At 56.1% G+C, this 13,077-nt stretch overlaps 3 protein-coding genes across 3 annotated transcripts; 2 read left to right on the top strand and 1 right to left on the bottom strand.

Annotated features, from left to right (window-relative positions):
- Nucleotides 1-2,219: 2,219 nt before the first annotated feature.
- On the top strand, nt 2,220-3,305 carry CGCS363_v002737 (uncharacterized protein; the record flags this gene model as incomplete). The annotated part of the gene is made up of 1 exon (XM_036634586.1): nt 2,220-3,305. One exon carries the CDS (start codon nt 2,220-2,222, stop codon nt 3,303-3,305), a length of 1,086 nt encoding a protein of 361 aa, XP_036500460.1.
- A 158-nt stretch (nt 3,306-3,463) lies between these two features.
- Nucleotides 3,464-4,492, bottom strand: CGCS363_v002736 (uncharacterized protein; the record flags this gene model as incomplete). The annotated part of the gene is made up of 2 exons (XM_036634585.1): nt 3,464-3,974; nt 4,083-4,492. The coding sequence occupies 2 exons, from the start codon at nt 4,490-4,492 to the stop codon at nt 3,464-3,466; spliced, it is 921 nt and encodes a 306-aa protein (XP_036500862.1).
- A 1,185-nt stretch (nt 4,493-5,677) lies between these two features.
- CGCS363_v002735 (NifU-like protein) lies at nt 5,678-6,673 on the top strand (the record flags this gene model as incomplete). The annotated part of the gene is made up of 2 exons (XM_036634584.1): nt 5,678-6,496; nt 6,554-6,673. The coding sequence occupies 2 exons, from the start codon at nt 5,678-5,680 to the stop codon at nt 6,671-6,673; spliced, it is 939 nt and encodes a 312-aa protein (XP_036500471.1).
- Nucleotides 6,674-13,077: the final 6,404 nt, after the last annotated feature.

The following is a 13,077-nucleotide window of genomic DNA, read 5'->3' as shown; positions in this document are numbered from 1 at the left end:
TCATCTGCTAAGATAGTCTGAAGCCCTTGGCTGGTTATGCTTCCTGGCCTTAATTTTTCTCGCTTCGCCCACCCCGTCCTACCCTCTTTCTCCCCATTGCAGGTCACGATCTTGATCGGTTCGGGAATGGTCGCCCTGGTTTTGCTGCCATCGGCCATCCGTTCTGCCCCCAGCGGGGAAGCAGCCTTCATGCACCTTACTCGCCCAGCATGCTACTACGACGCTGCTAATTAATTAAATCACATCTTGCTAGCACCAAAACCCCCCCAGTTGCCAGTCACAAGCGCCATCACTATCGATTGGCCCGAGGGGCAAGAAAATCCAGAGAGAGGCATGCGAGTTTGATGGCTTCCCTTATGCGCCGCGTGCCGGCGAGAGGCAGAGGAGCAGAGGAGGAGCCAGATGGCGCCCCGAGTCTGGCGTCGTCCGTCGTCCGTCGCCCGTCCCAAGGTTCCCCATACCTCTTCATCCATGGACTTTTGAAAAGTACCTACCCTTCTTCCCCTACTGCGTTACTGCGTATGGCGGCGCAATTCCCAACCCCCACCCGCTTGAAGACATGAAATGGACGGGAAATAAAGCCTCCAAGCAAGTAAGTCAGTAGTAGTAGTGCTGAGCTCCTCCAACCCAACCCCATGCAAGCATTAAGCCATAATGAGCCAGACATCTCTCTCTCGCTCACTCACTTACTCACTCACACTCGACGAAAGAGAGAGAGAGAGAGAGAGAGACCTGACCAGACCTGACCAGGCGAGCTTGTCTAAAAATGCAACCTATGGAACGCTCGTCCTTCAAGACATCCGTGACCCCCTCCTCCCCCCCTTGTGGCTCTTAATTCTTCATCTTTTCCCACCACAAAAACAACCTTTATTTTTGTCTCCTCTGTCTCTGGTTCTCTTGGGTCTTGTCTCTGTACTATTCCTGGTGCGGTTGTGTTCTCGACCACTAGCACACGGAGCATTCTCAGTCAACTGTCTCTCCTCCTGCCCTCCTCATCCTTGCACGCTGCAAAGAGAGAGAGGAAGAGAGAGCGTCCGTTCTCGCCTCGACCAAACATACATACACACACACCAACAACACAGCAATAACTTTACATATAAGCAAAACGCATTCTTCTCTTCTCCTCTTCCTGCACCTTCTTGCACACACAGTCATCATACCTACGCTTTATCTCCGCTCTCCCGTCCCAAAACACACACATCAGCATCCGAGTAGAAGGAACCGGGGAGGGACTAAGCGCGGACACAGCAGTCTGAAAGTGTGTGTGTTCGCCCGTGAGGTACATATTGTCTGGGACCCTGCCGGACCAAAAGAGAGGACGAAGCAGCAAGAAGACGCAACCACGCATACGCAAACTCACCTCTCACCTCCTTGGCTTGCCTCCCATCCATCCATCCATCCACCCATCCATCCCCCTCTCAGTCCGCACGCAGGACACACGACGCAAGCCCAGCTCGCTCCGCTACGGTGCCTTGCACCAGACGAACAGCCGACAGGATTTCACAAGGACCCCTGTGCGCCCGCCGTGCCGCGCCGCGGGAGAGTGACAGAAGAGCAGGACCGGGGGGAAACGCTTTCGACCCCACTTCCGTTCGGCCTGGGCCTGGGACGATCGAGCCAAAGGAACACACACTCGGGTCGCTTGTGACCTGCTTCGAACCGTGGTTCTGCGCCGGGTCGTATGACATATACATAGCCCACACAGGACCCAAGACTGGCGGCTGTACCGTTCTCACTTCCAGGGCAGTTTGTCGCATTTCCAGGGCAGCAAGCAGCGTAACCAAAAGTCAGCAGTCACCTTTTTTCGTTCGCATTTCGCCGTCCACCTCTCCGTTTCGTACGTCAAGGCTGGGTTCTCCGGATGTGACATATCAACGAAACCCTGTTGTACAAACCACCAAAGATCTCGCTACTTATTTTCTCCTTGTCGTCAACCCACCGTCCTCCGATCAACCGATTGACACGGCGAAACTTCTTACGAACACACGACAAATAGCATCGCCTTACATTGTGTATACACTTCTCAAGGGCTTTCACATACTCCCACCAAGAGTCGCCAAAAACTCTGGAACACTTTCACCTCCAAACAGCCTCGCTTAGAGAAATCCCCAGTGGGGTACTTGCACGTCATCGACATGTTATACAACATGAGCTACCCTCACGACCACGCGGGGGCACCTCCGGCGGCGGTAGCGGGGCAGCAACCCATCAAACCCACAATGGCACCCGTGGGCGCCGCCGCCATCCGGCCGCCGAAACAGCGGTGCTCCCAGCCGATGCCCTTCGACCCGGAGGAGCTCTCACAGAAACTCAACAAAGTCATTGCTGATCGCCAGGCTTATTCCGAGAGAAGGAGGAGAGCCAGGGCCGAGGGAGCGGCCGGCGGGAACGCAGCGCCCATGAACCTATCCTCAGCCACTCAACCACCACCACACGCTAGCATGGCCAGGGAAATATTCGAACAAGGCACTCTCAAGCCCGGAGAACGTCGAACCGTGATCAACCCCGTCAGGCCACGCACCGAGCCAGCAGCGAAGAAACCCACGGCACCCAAGGAGAGACCCGATACCAGCGCGGCACGGCCAAAGTCCAAGATGTCCGACGACAGCCGGAGCTCGAGCTCCAAGTCAAAGGACTCCTCCAAGAGCAAGCACCACTACATCCCGCAGTTCGCCGCCTCGCAGTTTGCACGGACGACCACGTCAGACAGCATGCCGGAGGGCAAGGGGCTCGTCCACAAGCTGTCCCGCACCGCCCTGAGGATCGCGCAGGCTCACCGGGAGCGGCATCAGCAGGAGCGCAAGAACTTCTACTCGGACCGCATCCCGGAGGATGAGACGCAGCCGATTGAACGTCCGTATCGCGACAGGAATCACCACAGGCACACCATCGAAGGTGCACCCGCCGGACACCATGCGGAAGACCGCCGCGCCCGCGCTGCGAGGCGCGCGAGCACAGGGGCTGCAGACCTGCTGATGTCGTGGGAATCCGGCACCTCGTCACCGAACCCGGACGGCGACAGCCCCGAAGTGCCCGATCAGGATCCTTATGACCGCCGTGCCGACTGGACGCAAAGGGACGAGACTCTTCCCCACCAGCCAGAGCAGCAGGCACAACGGCAAAAGTCCAGGCCCTCCTTGCGCAGCGCAGATTCCATCTGGGCGCTGAGGAATAAGTTGAGCGCGTTGACCAAGCACAAGCAGGATGATCAGCAGCAGAGGTCCAGGGATGGCAGCCCGCCGTCTGACACCACGCTCAGGTCACCCAAGAGTGGATTCTTTGCTAGATTCAAGGTCAACCATTGATCCCCGCGGCAATACAGAGGGGGGTCGGCTTACCGTTGTCCAACAATATTACTATACGAATACTTCTACACGTACACGGTGGTTCACAGCACACCTTTCGAATGTGTACGCCTAATCCAAACCATGGCGTCAAGCCCATTTGTCTCCCGCCGGGCTATTCACCTACCCTCCTCCAAGAGCTTCCTGATGAGATCCGTATCCTTCTCCGCTGCACTCTTCCGGATCGCCTCCTCAGCAGCGGCGTCCTCGCCCTTGAGGATGAGATGGTTGATGAGCTCAATGTACTCCCGCACTCCCTCGCCGTCCTCCCCCGCCGCGGTCCTCGCCTTCCGCAATGCCTCCTTGCCGTTGCGGATACCCACATCATGCGACCACTGTTCCTTCTTGGGATTCGCGGCCGCCAAGGCCCTCGCCTTCATCGTGTCGTTCAGGCTGTTTCCGGTTCCCTGCAACTCTGGCGGCGGTTCGGTGGCGGCGAGGATACCCAGCAGACGCGATTTTAGACTCGGGTAGCGCTTGAACAGGTAGCGCAGCTGGGGCGAGTCGTCGAGGACGCTGAAGGGGTTCTTTGGATCGAAGGCTTTTTTGGCCCCTGGCTGCTTAGGCGCCTCGACGGGCGGTTTGGGAACGGGTTCGGGATCTGGCGGGTGGTTCTCGCGGTGGATCTTACTACATTGCACCGAGCAACTATTTTCATACCCATTAATGTTAGTAAATAATGCACACGACAACAGAGAATGTATAATGAAGACAAAATGTCCCCACGGTGAGACGTACAATGGCAAAGGACAACGGGTGCACTTGTATTTGCCTTCCTTCTCGTTGCAAATGCCACACATCTTAGTCTTGGGCGCCGCCTTTGGCTCGGGTACTGCTTCGGGTTCTTGGGTTTGCGGTGCTGTTGTTGGCGCAGGCTCTTTGGCAAGATTTGGTGACACCTCTTGTTTTCTGCTCTCGTCAACGGCGTCGCCTGTTGCGTCCTTGCTCGTCGTTCCGTTGGCAGCCGGCGCATCTTTCTCCCCGCTCTTCGCCGCGGCCCCCTCCGCCTCTTGTTGGTTCTCGTGGGGGCTCACAGTCCTCGACCTCTTGTTCGCATGCTCAATCAGCTCCTCCAGCACATCTTGCGAGCGCTTGGGGGACCGAGGGACGACCGGCTGCGGCGGAGGGCCGTCGTTATCGGCGGACATTGTTTCGCTTCTTTCTCGGATCGATTCGCGCGCCGCCACAAAGTGTTTCGCCCGTTTCCTTTTGAAGTACTTTCTCCGCTCCGTGAGCAGTCTCTAAGCAGCTCTCCGAGTAGCTATGTCTGCAAGCGCCGCAATTGAAGTCTTCGTTGGGTGGCTGCGTTTCTCGCAAAGATCCAGGCTTTGGATCTTACTTGCCTCGGTGCTTGAGAAGCGTCCTGTTCGGTAGAGAATGGTTCGACCTCGTCTGCGTCGCTAATATGAACAACGTGCTGGCTTTGGACAAGAATGCCGACTAGGATATGTCAGAGATAGGGGAAGCAAAGAAAAAAGAAGACGGAAAAAACTTTTTGGTCGCAAACGGAGGTTCAGCCGTTGTGGTTCACCCTGCGCTTTCCTTTTTGTTCGGGAACGTTGCTTGCTGTTGTTTCCCTCACATCGTTTCATTTTTTCTGCCGCTTAACGGGCTCGCAGACCCAAGCGTCGGAGCTCTCGAGAAAATTCTAGTGGGGCCTGAGCTTTTAGGCGGTCAGTCCTAACCTCAGTGCAGAGGTCCGCACCGCAGTCCACTGGGCAGCTGGGCCTGACCGCCAAAAGCCCGAGTCGAATGTCTGCCCGCCATGTATAGAGTACTCTGGGGACCCGGGGTGACTTTGGCTCTTCCCCACAAGATGGATGCAACTTGAACACTGTGAGAAGTGCATTCGTGCCAGTATCGAATTATTCTGGAGCTCGTCCGAGTGTCCATTTGCGTGCCTACCCAGTCCCACTGTGTTCGGGCGAGTCGGGAATTCTGCGGACGAAGGCATGCGAATATTAGTGAGGGAAAAAGGCTTTGCGTCATCCTGACAAGGCCCGCAGCCGCAAGACCCATGATTGGTAATACAAGGCCTCGGAATTGAGCGGCGAAGGGGAAAAAAGAGGATCCCTCTGTCAAAACTGTGCTCGAAAAGCCGATTTAGCTCCATCTGGCGGTTGCGCCCTGCGTTGAGTAATGCCGAGGAGCAGAGCGTTCGAACCCTGGGGTAAATTTGTACATGGCGACCGCAGTCATCATTTTGATGTAAACTTGCACCTTGCAAACCAACTTACGAGCCAAACCTGAATAGTAACGACGCCGCTGCCGACAAGTACGCACTTGACGACGACAAACATAATTATACACACTCACACACACACCCACACACGATGTCATCCTTCAGAACGTCGAGGACAGCGCTCCGCGCCATTGCGCGCTCCACGAGGCAAATCAGATCGGCCCCCGCCGCGCAGCGATCGAGACATTTCGCGAGCCATCACCCCTCCAGCCTGCCCGCGGCCGTATCCTCCGGCCTTCTGCAGCAGAGTCGACTGCCTCGCAGTCCGACGCACCAGCAGCCCCAACAAAGACAATCGCCCTTCGCCGGGCGTCAGGGCGCCGTCCGCACAATCTTCATACAGACGGAGTCGACCCCGAACCCGGACGCCATCAAATTCCTCCCGAACCACCGCATCCTCCCCGAGACGATCTCGAGCCCCTTCATCGAGTACATGAACCCGCGCTCGACCATCGCACCGCCGTACCCCTCCCCGCTGGCCGCCCAGCTGATGAACATTGACGGCGTCACCTCCGTCTTCTACGGCGCCGACTTCATCACGGTGACCAAGGCCGCCGATGCTAATTGGGCACACATCCGTCCCGAGATCTTTGCGCTCATCACCGAGGCCATCACTTCTGGCCAGACGATCGTCAACGTCGTGGAAAAGAAGGACGGCGCCGCGGCGCCCGAGGCCGAGGAGGAGGACAGTCTCGCGTACGACGAGAACGACAGCGAGGTGGTCGGTATGATCAAGGAGTTGCTCGAGACGAGGATACGACCCGCAATTCAGGAGGACGGTGGCGACATTGACTTCCGTGGCTTCACGGACGAGGGCGTCGTTCTGCTGAAGCTTCGCGGTGCCTGCCGCACGTGCGACTCCAGTACCGCCACCCTGAAGAACGGCATCGAGAGTATGCTGATGCACTACGTGAGTATTCGAAAATCTTGTGCCTGTCTGGCTTTGTGTGCTAATCCTTATTGCCAGATTGAGGAAGTCAAGGGTGTCGAGCAGATCATGGACGAGGAAGAAGAGGTTGCCCTCAAGGAGTTTGCCAAGTTCGAGGAGAAGCTCAAGGCGCAAAAGGGCGTCGAGGCCATCGCCTAAAAGCTGGGAATAGAGTCTTTGCGCGATTATGACTTTGGGAAGAGACGGGAAAAAAAGGAGTTGGGGGCGCGGTATGGATCCTGTAGAAAATGCTGTATCATTACATCCTCAGGACTCACCAGGCCAAAAACAAGGCCGGTGACCGAGGCAATACCCATCACATCGCTGTTCATCACAGCCTCGTCTACGTCGCCCGTACAGCCTCGCCATCGCCAGTGGCATGCTTCACGCAAGCCGTCACCGCTTCAGCTGGTTGCCAGCGTCTGTCTGATCAGGCTCGCGATGGCTCGTGTTCGGCTGTAAATCGAGTGAGCCTCACCAATTCGACAACTATGCAACTTTGGCTTTCCATCAGATAGACTCGTGTTCCAGGGCGAGACCGGTCCAAGTGCGTGCCAGCCTATGCGCGGGGTGCACGAGACCCCCTCGGGCCGGCGCTGGCCAGATGAAGAGCCAGACAACGTCCGTAGACGAGGCGGGAAAAGATCGTCATAATTCCTACAGACATGAGCGTTCGAGACCGTCTTCGTCTTCACAACCGTCAGGGTTGGCGGAGGGTTTTCTGTTCTTCAACGTTGATTGGGCTCTCTTGTCCAGCCAAGGGTTGCTGCAGCGGATCAGGGCGGGGAGCCGGGGTAGCTGGTCGCCGTGCAGGAACCCCTCAAGTGAGAGTGAACCCCTCAATCCGCTTGGATGAAGAGGGTGGGCGGGCATCCATCTCCACGCTTTTCGCCGTGGTGTAGAGTCGCAACCGCCGACCGGAGTGCACTCCTTGCCCTCCCTCGCCTACGTCGTCGTAAGGCCACCCAGCGAGCAAAGCAGGCCAACGATCCGTTCCACGACACGGCCACGTCCGGCTTGTTTCCCACCCCTCTTGTCCTCGCATATGTGGACGGGGGGAAATCAATCCACTTGGGGGTAACTTGCTTTTCCCCCTCGGTCAAGTTTAGGTTCCTTGACTTCCGCTGATCTTGTGCCGCATCTCCTCATCATCATGCCAGCCATTCCGGGTACATGCCTGTCCCGTCTCCGCACCGAATACAACTGGATGCTTTCTGACAAGCAACGGTCACGTCCTGAGCAAGCTTTGTTCCAAAGACCACAATGTGAACAGAGGCCGTCCGAGCAAAGGCTTGCAGGGCACAGAGGATGAGGGGCAGCCGGCGCAGCAGAAAGATGTGGTGGTGCTGGCGAACTGACCTTGGGAGCCTTAGGATGTTAGATGCGCTAGCGCGCTTCGAGAGGGTCGCTTTGTAACTTATCAAAGTATCGCTTGCCGTAAGTGAGCCTTGGGTTGAACTGATCTTCTTACGTCCAGCGAGAGTGAGCATGGATGCTGTCGGTCAACGGATGGCGCCGCTTGAGTATTTCCTGTGGTTTTCTCGCCCATCCACCCGTTAGAGCAGCTAGAGCCAAGGTTGAGTTTAATGACGAGATGAGAATCCGGGGTAAAGCCCCTGGCTGACATTTGACTTTCGCCCTCCATCGGCTCGGGGGTATGTCGATCTGGGCTGCGGTGCGGTACGTCGCGTTTCGGTTCCCTACATCACATCCATTCGACGGTGAGCCAGTCTCAGGGACGATGCCATTGTTGATTGTTGATGATGCCATCAAGATGCAGCGGTGAACCCGACCTCCAACTTATCTCTCGGGAGCTTAGTATTGCCCTTGGTTGTTCACATCAGAAGCGGCAGCATTTCTCACTCCAGTCTCGGGTAGGAAAAATAGGCTAGCCAGCTTGCACATACAGATACATCAGCGCATCGGTATGCAGGAATCCAGGGTTGCATGTATCTCTTCAGCGCACGTTTGCCAAACACGTCGGCTGCCGGCAGTGCGCTCGCACGCGGACCTCGATGATATACCTTCATTCGACATATCGTCCCTCCAAAAAGTGTTATATGCCACAAGTCTGGATGATGCCACAGTGAGGTCAGTGAAGAAGGAAACCCCATTGAGGAGGGCTTCTGCAGAATGAAGGAGGTTAGGTGGAGAACGGCGCGCGTGACAAGCTGCAGCAGCCCGTCTGCTCCACGGATCCTTACCCCTCTTGGTCTCGGAGATGTGCCCTGTACCCAGACCCTCAACACCAAACCTTGTGCCCGCGTCTGCACATGCACGTTCGCCTGTAGTGGCTGGTCCTTTCGACGTCACGGATGCCTCTACCCAGTTCCATTGCTTTTCTTCAGTAAGGCGGTTGCCGAAGTAGCTGGGGCATGTGGTGACGGCTGCAAATGCTGTTTTTTCTGGGTTTCAATTGACCTTTCAATTAATCTTGCGGCTTGTAAGAAAAAGAAGCAGTTGATTAGCAAGGCCGCCATATAAGCTATGGAATGAACCATTGCAGAGGGACAGACGTCCTCGTGTGTTGGAGCTGGAACACACGGACATTCGAGGAACATGGATTCGATGCGGGGTGTTGGATGAAAGCCGGTGACCAGCTGCAGATTCCCGAACACAGTCGCAACCCCCCAACGGCAGAAACAATACACTTGCAAGGAGAGGCCCTGCAAGACTGGACCAGAGCTCCTGTGTTTTCGCTGATAGGGCACGATGGCGGCGTGTGCGTCATGTAGCGTTCAAGAAACAAACGTGTTTGGATCGAGACGGCGTCTCACGTACGTCCGCGGCCAGAGCGATGTGATGTGAGCGGGGGGAGAGACCCTACAACGGCGGGTCTGCATGACTGCACATAGGACGGAACATGGAAACGAGGAACGGGTCGAGTGAAAGTCGCGAATTGCGACGATGATACCTTGTCGATTGTTTGCGCAATGCCACCGCTGACCGAGGTGGACTTGGCCCAGCGTTAATCGGGGGGCGAAAGGCAGCTAAGGTTGGAGGATCGGCGATGGGCGAATGGGCTCCGCCTGTTACAGCCGCATTTGGGTCAGATGCCCACTCCATGCTGGGAGGCTGAGGGAAAGCATGCAAGAACAGAGCTGCGAGACTGACGGCATCGTCGGGCCCATCCCACGGGGTTTCCATCCGGTGATGGCCCTGTTCGATTTCGTGTTGGCCAACTTTTTGTCAGTCTCTCAGCCGGGGCCACAGTCAGACTGTTTATTTGGCGCGCGGGGCTTGGCCGTGAGTTACTCTCAAGTCTCTTTGTAAACGTCCTGATCCGGCAGAAGACAGATGTCGGAGCTCGGAAGTCGTGTAGGTAAGCTTTATCGGTGAAGGCCGCACCGGCAGCAGATGGAAGGGTGGTGAATAGCTTGGGGTGCATGGCTGTAGACGTGTCGATCGCAGCAACATTGTACGGCGTAGTACATAGGCATGTTATGGCATGGGCTCAGAACAGAATTGGTTGAGATGCCGGGGTCTCGTTGTAATCGCAAGAATCTTATGCGAGTTTCCCAATCACTTAATTGAAAGCTGCTGGGACACGGAATTAGTATCCATCGCCCGGCCAAAAAAGAAGTTTGGGTATCTTCCTGGCCTTGATTGAGAACGGGACAAAGCTGGAATCTGAAGATAGTGCGGGTTGACAAGCAAGAAACGGTTCAGAGATGCAGCTGTCCAGGGCACACGAGGTGCAGTCAAGTCGAGTCGATGAAGAAGAAGAGCACCGTAAGATGAGGTTACCCTGAAAAAACCCGGTTGGCAAATTGGGGATTTTGGGGGCAGGCTGCTCGCCACGGCCAGAACACATCTCAGTGGGTTTTTCTCCCTCTCGTCTGGCCTCCTTCTTTTGTGGTTCCCGATTCCTTCCTAACTACTCTATCTCAATATTCGTCTGGCCTCCTTCTGGCTGTGTTTCCCCGCTTCTTTCTCTTTTGGTCTAGAATCTTAGATGTGTCGAGGCAGCTCCCAGTTCCTCCTTCCGTGAGGAACAAAGAGGACGTGGACGGGGGTCGGGGAGGGGCTAACGTGATTGGCGCATCAGAGATGGACGGCCCCACTAGCCAGCACCCCTGACCAGCCCAGCCCAGCCTAGCTTGGCTCTGACTGGCAGTGGCACAGGACATGAAGCGGGCCTTTACCTGGAGAAAAGTGTGGGGAATCGGAACGATACTGAGCGGTACGTACCTGCTTGCTCACAGGTGTGGTTAGCGCGACTCCATCACTCAGGGCGGACATCTTGCTTGCACTGTATGGACACCAACCGACCGAGTAACGCCCATCGTTATTTTTCCTTCTTTTTGAACAGCAGGCGTCAGGGCCCAGGGCAGAAGGGGTACCTTAGCCTGAGCTTGTCCGACATCCGTCTTCTCAACCGTCCCGTCTGCTCTTGGGCAACCTGCTCTTTAGTCGACTTCTTATGCTTCATGTATTAATGGCACGTTGCTCATTGGTCCATCAGAGAGGCCTCAGCCTGAGTTGTCGAGTTCCCTGGCAGCCGCGGAAGCTAGGTGCAGTACACCACTTCAAGCTCCTCTGGGCTCCAGCGGCAGTCTTTGGACAACTTCCTGCGTACTATGGTTCTCATCGCTGGCTGGCCCCCGTGAAAAGGGGTTTCTGGTCTTCCATGTCGCCCCTCTCTCTCTCTCTCCCTCTCTCTCTCTTTCTGTCTCGCTTTCTGGTGCACACCCTCTCGCAGTCCAGCTTGAGCCATAGAGCGGCGTTTGACAAGGAGGGGGGAACCATCCAGCAGCACACTCAGTGCCAACCTTGCCGTAAGTGACCTAGCTGCCGTACCCTCAGCGAGATGCATGCTTCATGTTTCCCCGGACGTTCTTACAGCCTACGGACCGCAACCTGGCAAACTCATCCAATCCTTGGGCCGGAAACTGGATATCATGTTGTCTGAAGACCGGTCTAGTCTCTAGAATATTTCACTTTGCTCGATCTTTACGGGTTCCAGGGATTCCAAGTGGTCCGGTCTTCCAGAGTAGCCGGGCAGTCAGTCTGTGGTTGCGGTGTCTGTGTCTTCAGACAGCGGTCGTGTCGATTTTACGACTGCCGTTGGTCTGCTTCTCCGCGTCAACCGAATCTCGTGTCTTGCAGGCAAAGTAATGTAGTCTCCTTGCCAGATAAAATGCCCTCCTCCAATGAACGTAGGTGGTCCTTGTCGGTACCTGAGGGTCGCAGGTATCATTCTCTGCACGGCAGCCCGGCCTGCATCGCCAGTCCCCTCATTCAGGGCCATGTCTGTTACTCCTCATCCTCCAAGTCTCCTCACCACCTTGGCCAGGTAGTCGCAGATGCAGACGCCCATGCTTGACAACCTTCCCCTGCCTTGCTTTGCCTACGACGTGAGTTGAGTTGCGTACATCAACACCTCACCTTACCTAAGAACGTTGCAAATGCCTAGCTGGAGCTTGCCTACGCTCTCTCTCACTTGATGGATGTCTGGTGTGTGCGTGAGTGTGCGTACGTGCGTGTGTCTATGTAGGTAGCTACCTTACACTAAGCAGTGCTTTCGAGCTTCCTACGAATACCCTACCCCGTCCCGTCTTTGCTCGCCAGCAAGCCCATCCGTTTCCTTTTCCTTTTTCTTTTTCTCCTCGGTTCTCCGCCATCTCCATCTCGAAGCATCGCCGTTGTGTGTCGTGCTTCATCGTTCCGACGCGTTCCCACTCTCCCGTACGATGATCAACTGGGTCCTGCCCACTTGTCCTCTCCACCGATATTAGTCGATTCGATCCACTGCCCGCGTCCGCCCGCCGCACATTCCCGTCCCTGACAATCTGCCTACCAGACCCAACTCCCGTGCCACCTTGCCCTGCCCGGATCCCTAACCTACCTAGGTACGGATACCTTACCTAGGCCAGCCTGGGCAGACTCGTGCGCCTGTAGTGTGCTTCTGCGAGTGGTATTCGTACAGTGCGCATGGTGTTCGTGGCTTGAAGCGAAGCGTAGCGCAGTGCAGTGCAGTGCATACGGCAAAGCACACAGACAGACAACCGACAGACGCCTGGTCTTCACGGATTGCTGTGCCTTCTCCTCCGTCCAGTCAGTCAGTCTCGACTCTCTCTCCAACCAGGTGCCCAAGCCAATCTTACCCTTCACCTTAGCTCCATCTCACCTTATTTTGCTCAGTCTCTGTGCGCCGTCTTTCCCTCCCCAACGACGTAGGAAAATCTGCGAATCCAACACCTCAGGAACCCGGCCCTGGCTGACCTCGTTTCCTGACGGCATCTTCCATTCCCGCAGTCCCAACCCATCCATCCGCTGAGCGTCTCGCCCCTCCTCCACTCCACGTTTCTCTCCCATCCTTTCCCGCCTTAGCCACCCACCACCACTTTGCCTGACGCCGTCGCAACGTACCTGAACCTGACCTGACCTGACCTCTTCGGCGCTTCTGTCGTCTGGTAGGTAGCTTCCATACGTTCCAGATTGCCACCTACACTACCTAGGTACATACATACATACCTACATACTTGACTACATACCTACAGGCTACATACATACATACTACCCTTACCTTACCAACAACCCTGTACCGGGACCCTTCCACC

This window comes from Colletotrichum siamense, assembly GCF_013390195.1.
Source record: "Colletotrichum siamense strain Cg363 chromosome Unknown KSG_Cg363_contig02, whole genome shotgun sequence".
Classification (NCBI taxonomy): Eukaryota; Fungi; Ascomycota; class Sordariomycetes; order Glomerellales; family Glomerellaceae; genus Colletotrichum; species Colletotrichum siamense.
The sequence above is the reverse complement of the archived record's forward strand: the minus strand, read 5'-3'. Positions and strand labels throughout refer to the sequence as shown.